General features: G+C 38.3%; 1 protein-coding gene across 6 annotated transcripts in view; it reads left to right on the plus strand.

The window, feature by feature from the left end:
- The window catches only part of SMS (spermine synthase), a 132,378-nt gene extending 124,564 nt beyond the window's left edge, over nucleotides 1-7,814 (plus strand). For 5 of the 6 annotated variants that reach the window (XM_058184521.1, XM_058184522.1, XM_058184517.1 and 2 more), the window contains 2 exons: nucleotides 4,577-4,692; nucleotides 5,132-7,814. In XM_058184521.1, coding sequence (XP_058040504.1) covers nucleotides 4,577-4,692; nucleotides 5,132-5,171 — 156 coding nt within the window. In that variant the 3' untranslated portion in view covers nucleotides 5,172-7,814. Of the gene's footprint in view, nucleotides 1-4,576; nucleotides 4,693-5,131 lie in introns of those variants that run through there. The other variant, XM_058184518.1, reaches the window with a different exon arrangement.
- Nucleotides 7,815-9,944: the final 2,130 nt, after the last annotated feature.

Genomic DNA, 9,944 nt, shown 5'->3' on the forward strand with positions numbered 1-9,944 from the left:
TTAGTTCTATAATATTAAATTACTCATAAGTATCAAGAACCCCAGTTAAAAAGAAAAGTTTTATTATATATGTAATCTATTTGATTTATATTCTGCCTTTATTTCAGCAGCTTAAGAGTTCCTTTTTTCCCCCCCACAAAACAACCCGCTGTGGCGGGTTGGGCTAAGAGGGAGTGACTGACCTAATGTCACTTATTGAAAATCTGGTCTTCTGCTGCCTAGTCCACCTTTTTAACTATGCATCACACTGATTAGCATTTATTATATGTTTTTAAAACTATGGTGTGCAGAACTACTATTTCCATTGGTCTCCAATAATACAAAAAGTTCTCAATTTTTATTAATCATTGAAAACAAAGTCTTTTAGTTTAAAAAGCACTAGGATAAGTAACACAGCACTAGGAGTGTTAATTCATAATTGTTGCTAAAATGTAATTGACTTATTTTTAAAATTAATTATATACTGATTAAATTATGTTTGTGCTGAGATTAACTAAAATTTTAAAATTAAGCATTACATTGTCCTGATGTACTGTGGCTTATACTGTGTTGTGATTTTATTGTTTTTCTTTATTGTGCTTAACTATAACCACATACTACAACTCTGGCTTAGTGTATAAAATTTGGTAGTTTATTTACTGGTGGTTGAATACCATTTTACCCCATTATTGAATATGACCACTAGATGGAGTTTTATTACTAAAAATGTCAGCTAACACATTCAGAGACTAGAACTATATGGTACATTTAAATTAAGTTGTGAGTGATGTAATCTGATAAGAGTGTGGCAGTATTAGCTTTTTCATAGAATGATAGTCTTTAAAATCTTAAATATTTATTAGATCACAAATATACTTGATGTAATAAAAATAAACAATCTTGTCCGGCTATTATTTATATCAGCATTATTAAGGATTAAATATGCTCTGTGGTTCTCAAAGTTTTTAATTTTCAGTGTTGCCAAAATGTCCAAATTATTTTTTTTTCCTGAAAATGTATAGGACTATAATTATAAAAGCATAGTTTAATGTTTTATACCACATAGTTATGTCATTATATAACTACCTTGGTATATTTGGAAAAATCAAGGGGATGAACATACCTAGAATCTCTGCTTCCTGCTTTTCCACAACAGTTACCCCTATGAAGAAGTGTCTGGCCCAAAGTTACTCAGCCGGTTTTTATGCATATGGGAGGCCTAGAAGTCAGTCTCCTGGTTTCTGGTGCCAGAACATAAATTAAAGTGGCTTACTTCAATTTTATAATTTTTTATAAGTTGTTTTCATTTTATTAAAGTGAGGTAAATAAATAAAGCAGGCCAGCTTTCAGAACAATTGCTATAGTAAAGATTACAAGATTTTTGGACATTTTTTTCCCTAGAGAAAAATTATTGGAGAGAACCTAGCTTTGTGATGAGATGACTGAACTGTTTTGCTCATCAAGCCCTATAGTTCCATAATGGCTGCTGAGATTCATATGCCAAAGTATGACATGAAAATCTATTCTTTTGTATATATAGGAATTCAAGTAGAAATTTTAATGCTCTGGAAGTTAGTAATTCAAGGTATGCCTCATGAGGTGTACTCAAGAACTTAATGTCATTCCAATTAGGAATGACTTGGCATTTTCTGGGGTTATTGAGAATAAAAATCTCATTATCCTTATCTAACATGGCAAGATAAGGAACTGAGCCATGGTTCATGATTTTTACCAAGGTATTTTCCATCCTAGTACCTTTGTACATTAAATTCTAAAGCAGGAGCATCAATGTTTAAAGAGACATGGACTGCAATTCAACCTCCTCATCTTTAAAAAGCCACATAAGACCACTAGAAATGTAGTATTGTCATAGGAGAAGGTGAGGCCAATATTTGGTCAGCCTTACAAAATCTTGGATGATTTAGAGGTAAATAAATGCTTCAGAAGGTTTTCCTTAAAAAAATTCCTCCTGTCTGAATTATGTTAGTGAAATGTAATCGTTTTCCTTTTAAATTGCAGCTGCAATCAGTTCCAGGTGTTAATTGTCCATATGTGAGCCACCTTGCCCCGTTTAAAGTCCTATATTCTTGTTGACTTGCAACACCAATAATTTTAAATTGTAAATGGACCTGAATTAGCAAAGCACCCTATCATATCCATATACTTGATTATATTAGAGATTTCTTTTTCTTTAGTGGAAAGATTTGAAATGACATGATACATTTGTTTAAAAAAAATTCACCAATGTAAGGTAGAGAACTGTATAAGTATGTTTAAATGAAGCATTTAAATCTCTTTCAGGCATTGCACACAGCTTGCTTTGTGTAGACTTTGTGGACAGATCTTGCATGCACCCCACTTCAGCTGCCAACTATAAGATACTTTTCAGGGTTGAATCTTTCTTCCATCTCACATTCATTTTCCCTTAAAGCACAGTATACATAATTTTAGAGGTGTTTTGATGAATATGTAAGAGCATAAATTGATTAGAATAGAATAGAATAGAATAGAATTTTATTGGCCAAGTGTGATTGGACACACAAGGAATTTGTCTTGGTGCATATGCTCTCAGTGTACATAAAAGAAAAGATACGTTCATCAAGGTACAACATTTACAACACAATTGATGGTCAATATATCAATATAAATCATAAGGATTGCCAGCAACAAGTTATAGTCATACAGTCATAAGTGGAAAGAGATTGGTGATGGGAACTATGAAACGATTAATAGTAGTGCAGATTCAGTAAATAGTCTGACAGTGTTGATGGAATTATTTGTTTAGCAGAGTGATGGCCTTCGGGAAAAAACTGTTCTTGTGTCTAGTTGTTCTTGTGTGCAGTGCTCTATAGCGTCGTTTTGAGGGTAGGGGTTGGAACAGTTTATGTCCTGGATGCGAGTTATCTGCAAATATTTTCACGGCCCTCTTCTTGATTCGTGCAGTATACAGGTCCTCAATGGAAGGCAGGTTGGTAGCAATTGTTTTTTCTGCAGTTCTAATTATCCTCTGAAGTCTGTGTTTTTCTTGTTGGGTTGCAGAACCGAACCAGACAGTTATAGAGGTGCAAATGACAGACTCAATAATTCCTCTGTAGAATTGGATCAGCAGCTCCTTGGGCAGTTTGAGCTTACAAACAAATCATCCTAAAGCATGAATTTATACAAATCAAATGTAGTGGAATATTACCTGTTCTTGATATAAATACCATTAGAGAAAAGAAATTTATGAACTTTTCTAATTGCACTGTTGCATATTGAGTATTTTAAATAATTACATTTTTCATTCATCTAATTTGTTTTGCCTGCTGTCTTTTCTGATTTACTTATTTTTGAAGATATTGATTAGAATTTGTTAATAAGAATGATGATCTATTAAACAAGACTTTAGATTATTCACATTATATAGATTTGGTCATGCCATTAAAAAACTTCAGTATGTTGTCCCATAAATTTTATTTATTTATTTATTTAATTAATTTTGTCATAACAATATACACAAGCATAACAAGCATAACAGAAAAGATTATATAATATATAAACATATATATGAGGAGAAACAAGGTAGTATAAGCATATATATATATATATTGGAAGAAACAATAGGACAGGAACGGTAGGCACATTTGTGCTCTTATGCACGCCCCTTAGAGTCCTCTTAGGAATGTGGTGAGGTCAACAGTGGATAGATTTTTAATAAAACTTTTGGGGTTATGAGAAGAGACCACAAAGTCAGGTAATGCATTCCAAGCATAGATAATTCTGTTACAGAAATCGTGTTTTCTGCAATCTAAACTGGTGCGGTTGACATTAAGTTTAAATCTGTTGGTAGCTCTTGTATTATTGTAGTCGAAACTGAAGTAGTCATTGGCAGGAAGGACATTATAACGGATGATTCTATGAGCTAAACCCAGGTCCTGTCGAAGGCGACGAAGTTCCAAGTTTTCTAGACCCAGGATATCAATTACCTAGTGCCTTTTTTCTATTTGTGATTTTCAAATTATACACACAGGTTATTTATGTACTATTCTACTTATTTTGATGTGGGCAAAATTATATGCTTTGTAAAAGACAGCAGAACCAAATAACCACTGCTGATTGTGGTTAATTTTAGATTACTATCCAAGCTTTATGTAACATTTTGATCTTGTTTAAATAATATTTTGCTATTATTCTGTAGTATTTTTGATAGCTTCCACTTTTTAAATATTAACAAAAATATGAAGTATTTTTAATGAAAAAGCTTTTTAATAGCAGTAAAATAAGAAAATATATCCTTAAGTTATCTGCCCTTGGAACATTCATATTCCATTATTCTAATTGCTGTATGCTGTATAAGATTACACTTTGGCAATATTTAATAGCCTTTTTTGCATTTGATACATTGTCTAGTCACTATTTTTGTAAAAATAATTTTTCCCCCTATTTATGCTCCACCTTTGTTGCAATAATCATAATATATATTTATAGTTATGCACACTCATAAAGTCTTTTAATAATAAAGAACCAATTCATGAAATGTTTCTTTTTATATAATTGCCTTCTCTGCCAGTCCACTAGATTGTTTGACACACTTTTTTTCTGTTCTGCTCCCTTGCAGGGAAATTGTGTCAACCTCACGGAAGCCTTGTCTCTCTATGAAGAACAGCTTCGCAGGTTATATTGTCCTGTGGAATTCTCAAAAGAAGTTGTATGTGTCCCCTCATACATGGAGCTGTATCCTTCAATAAGAAACCATGTTTATTAACAGTCCTATTTCAGTTGGTGCTAAATCATAGCTGCCTTAACCAGAATGACACATTAAGCCTAAAGTACAGTATATTATGGCTTAACACAGTCTTAATACAAGAAATTATTGGGCAAGAACTCATAATCCTGCATTCTGTTACAACTTTTTAATGCAAGTTTTCCTGATGCTTCAGCAATCATAATTTTAATGTCTTAATGAATCATCAAAGAATTTCTGCTTAGCAGTATAATCATTTTTTTTTAAAAAAATATATCTGAGATGTAAAAGGATGAAGCATGCTAAAATGAGTTTCTTGTTTTATTTTGGAAGTAATGAAGATTTATTATGAAATGATACTTTCTTATATGTGTTGGGAAACTAAGCTTGTGAGAAAACAAAATATTGGATTCCTTGACTATTTTTTAGATGGGTATTTTATACTATTTGGAAGAAGACTGAAATTTGAAGCTGAAAGACTGCACTACACATGCTGCATGAAATGTGTAGGCTTGCCACATGCTTTGTCTTGGTGTCTTGACTCTAAATTATATGATGTAGATTATTTTGAAATTTAGTCACACTATCAATTGATAATTCTTTAAATGGTTTTTATTATTTTAATTTAAAAGCAAATGCACAATGTATATTTTGATGAACTAGTGTGTTATTTTTGAAAGTCAACTTAGCTAAATTTGCAGCAAAATTATAGCTGCTGAATGCACTGAACCTTTAGAATGTGATCATTTTATTATGTTTTATTTTAGAACTTTGAACATCAGTTTTAAAAGGCAATATTAGCATTTAGTGTGATACTGTAGATTTTTTTCTTCAACATTTATCAGTTTAATAATCATGGTGTGACTTGTGCATTTGTTGTCAAATGATCACTGTGCTTCCTTGAAAGAAATTAAGAGTAGATGTTATTTTTTTAATAATACCTTCCAACTCACTGGGATTTTTACAACTTATTCATGGTGAATAAACTTTCACCATGAAAAAGTGACATAAAAGTACTATCATAATTTAACATCATGGTAGTGTTAAAATCTACCATATTTTTCGCACTGTAAGACACACCAGACCATAAGATACACATTAGCTTTAGAGGAAGAGGAAAAAAAATCTGCCTCTTCCTCCCAGCATCCATCTGGTATTCATCTGCCTAGCGTCATTGTAGCAAACAGCCTGATCAGCTTTAGCATGTTATTGCAGCCCCAGCACGTGCTCATCAGGGCTTCACTCCGTTGCGCCCACCACCGGTCAACTGAGCTGAGCTGCTGCCTCTGCCAGGGAACACTGGAGCCTTTGCTGCCAAGCAGCTGATTGGTGGTTTGGATCGGCCTCTTGGAATACCGCCAATCAGCTGTTCTAGGCGGCGAACAGCAATAAGACAGTGCCGGCAATCGCCACCACCTAGAACAGCTGATAGGTGGTATTCTGGGAGGCCAATCCAACCGCCAATCGACTGCTCGGCAGCGAAAGCTCCAGAGTTCCCTGGCGGCAGCAAATGGCAGCAGTGCTGACAGGCAGTGACAGTTGGCACCAACCCCACTCTCCCCGCCGCAATATTCGTTCTATAAGATGTACAGACATTTCCACCCACTTTTGGGGGGGGAAATAGTGCATCTTATAGTGCAAAGAATACGGTATGTCTTTACTGCATAAGAATTAGCATGAAAGTACTTGACCCTGGTTATAGAAGGAATGAACTATTTAGTTTCTTTTTGCATCATCTGTTTTTCAACAAAGATATAAATTGTTATCTTTCCACCTGCAAAGAGATTTACGAGCCAATTAATAATGGTATAATGTACTATTATTGGTACACCATTATTGTACACTACCCCAAGTCGCTTGTTGTGAGATAGGTGACCACATAAATGTGATTGATTGAAAAAATAAATGAATATAGTGTTAATGAATTAACTAGTATGTAGTGAAATGTCAATCAAAATCACTCTGTGTATTTATTGTAAGTATGGTAGAATAGTAGATCGAACAACAGTTAAAACTATGGGGTGGACTTTTTTTCCAAATTAAATATGAACAGTTGAAATGTAAGAGTTCTTAGTGCTTACATGCTCTTTTTGCTTTGATACTAATATTCCTAGAGGGAGAAATGCACATTAAAAATAGACAATATGCTAGAAACTCGCTATAAGGACCTGCCCCAGCTGGTCCCTCAGGAAAACAAGACTCTTAAATCCATTAAGTTGAATTGAAAGAACTTTTACTGAGAGAAAGTGATCTCAAGAAAGCAAGGTAGAATAGAATAGAATAGAATAGAATTTTATTGGCCAAGTGTGATTGGACACACAAGGACACAAGGACACACAAAGCACAAAGCAATTCTTTGGTTTCCAAAGCCCAACCCCCCTAACCAGTCCACCGGTAGCCAGTGTGTGATGCCACACGGTTGTTTTGAGAAAGCTGAGATTCTAGGCAGATAACAGTTCACCTTCAGGGCATGGCAGCCTTGAAACTAGGCTGGAACCCTGTTGGGAGAGAGTCCAGACAATGACCCTTCCTAATTCCCAAGCAGTACAGCAAAAGCATGCAAAAATGCCAGCAAGCCTCCTCTCCCCTCCCCCCTTCCAACAGAATGGCAAGACACGATGGTGGACCTGATACTCACCCTTTAGCCAGTTTTATCTATGATAAATGGGATATTAGTTCGTGCAGCACAAGGCATGTCCCATTGACCTAAAACATTTCTGGTGTACCATGTTGATCTGAGACATTTAGGAATGTTGTATTTATATTTTGTGCCAGCTGATCCCAACCATATGGATGGGATAAATCTTACTGATCTTAAGCCATCAATTAGCACCTATGCTATTTGAATATGCATGTGGAAGCCTATTAGATTATTGGATCGATGTCTCCTGGTCTGCTTCTGCATATGGTGTGAAAATATATTTTTGTAAAATCTGTGTGTACTGATTTTTTGTTTGCTCATTGTATTGCTAAAAGCAGATCCTGAAAATAGTTGAGATATAGTTCTTATTGTAATGTTGATGCAATAAGAAAGCAAGAGAGAATTAAAATGTACCATTCTTTTTTTTTTCAATCTTAAAAATCATTCAATAAAATTATTTTCTTGTTAATTAAAGAAGACTGTTTGTAGACTGGCTCCCAAAATAAGTGTGAAGACACTCTTCTCTCCATTTCTAATGAAAGACCAATACATTACATGGAGAAATTCAGAGATAATTTCCTGATGTAAAGAGAAGATAATCTATTACAGTGTCGGCGAACCTTTTTCTCGTTGCGTGGCGGAAGTGTGTGTGTGTGCGCGCGCAATAGCGTGCGCGTGCCAGCACCCATAATGCAATGCGAACCCCCCATGCACATGCGCACATGACCCCCCTCCTCTCCACACATGCGCCCTGCATTGTGCATGCACGCCCCGGCACATGCATTCCCCCCCCCCTGCTTTGGGCCTGGAACGTCGTTATTGCGAGGCAGGGCTGTTTGGCCCAACCAATTCTTGCTGTGTCTGTATGCGATGGCCTTTCTGATGAACTGGCGAGGCTGAACGGTTACCACAGAGGCTTGTAAAGCTCGGGCTGAGCCTGTGGGCCACCAGGTCCAGAGCTGGCAGCAGCTTCTACCTGTCACTCACCCCTTGCCTTGGGGTGACTTTTTCCACATTCAGCCCTGAAGGGTAGCAGACTCTTCCACTCTGAATATATTCAGAGGCACTCTGCAGTCCTCTGGATCCAAGTCTTGGCGTTGGAAGAAAAGCAAATTTCTGAAAGAAGCAGATTGATTGGGTGCAAGGGGACGACGGTGTCAAGGATGGGTGGGCCGGGGCTTCACTGTCTCCCCACCCGAGCAGGCTTCTGGTGTAGTCCCAGAACTCCGAGGGGAGGGAGGGAAGCCCCAGCCTGCTGCTCCGGCTGCCACCACCGCCTCGCCCCTGGCAACAGCGGTTCTCGTGCTGCCGTTGCATTGACAGGGCAGAGAAGGCGGTGGAAGGCTGTGGCGGCAGGCTGTCCATGCCAGCTAAGAGGCAGAGGCTGCTCCTGGAGGGGAGGCGTGCTGCCTCAGGAGGAGATGGTTGCACTAATCTTTGCTGGAGCACACAGACCTGGTCCTACTCTCTCTCTCTCTCTCTCTCTCTCTCTCTTTCCATCCCCACCGCCCTACCTCTTGTTTTTCCTTCCGAAAAATCGATTCAGCAAATGAACACCCCGGCTGCTCTCCTGTGTAGCCTTCAGACATGAACGCACGTTACTTTACAGGCGCGTCCACTTTCAGCAACCCCTCCAGGCGCTGGTGGGTGGGTAGGGAGGTTCTGCAGAGTCTCGAGTGTTAACTTTTTAGCACGCCCCCATCCCGCGATCCAAACCCAACTGGCTTCTCTGTGTCCCAAATTCACACACACACACCCCCTGCGCTCAGCAGCCACTTCTACCGGCTTTGCCTTCTTGAGCCCCACCAAGCCATCTGTTGCAAACCAAGGAGGATGCAGGGCAACAATCACATTCCTGTCTTGAAGTCCCCTCTCGACTCCGGACGGGTTTCAGAGTTTTGTCCCTGAGCCAACGCCAGGGAAGGAGCAGAAGGGTGGGCGGAGTTTCTCCATTCTAAAACTGATACCTGAAGAATCTGAATCTCTCTCTCTCCCTCCCTTCCTCCTCCACCCCACCCCCGTTCTAAAACTGATACCTGAAGAATCTGAATCTCTCTCTCTCTCCCTCCCTTCACCCTCATCCCCACCCCCCTCTCTCTTTTTCTTCCAAAAATCGATTCAGCAAATAAGCACCCCGGTCCTGATCTCTCCTGGGAGATTCAGATTCGTCAGGTATCAGTTTTAGTTTAGTCTCAAAAGTTTTCAGGGCATGGAAAAAAAGAAACTCCGGCTGCCCTTCTGCTCCTTCCCCAGTAGAAGTGGCTGCTGAGCGCAGGGTGTGTGTGTGTGTGTGTGTCCGTGGGACGTGGAGAAGCCAGTTGGGTTTGGATCACGGGATGAGGGGGTGCTGAAAAGTTAACCCTCGACTGTTTGCAGAACCCCTATACCTACCCACCAGTGCCTGGAAAGTAGAGGCACCTGTAAATTAACGTGCATTCATGTCTGAAGGCTACTCGGGAGAGATTGGGACCAGTGTGCTTATTTGCCAAATCAATTTTTCAGAAGGAAAAAAAGAGGGATGGGGTGGAGGAGGGAGGGAGGAGGGAGAGAGAGATTCAGATTCTTCAAGTATCAGTTTTAGTTTAGTCTCAAAACATTTCA

Source organism: Ahaetulla prasina, chromosome 5 (genome assembly GCF_028640845.1).
Source record: "Ahaetulla prasina isolate Xishuangbanna chromosome 5, ASM2864084v1, whole genome shotgun sequence".
NCBI lineage: Eukaryota > Metazoa > Chordata > Lepidosauria > Squamata > Colubridae > Ahaetulla > Ahaetulla prasina.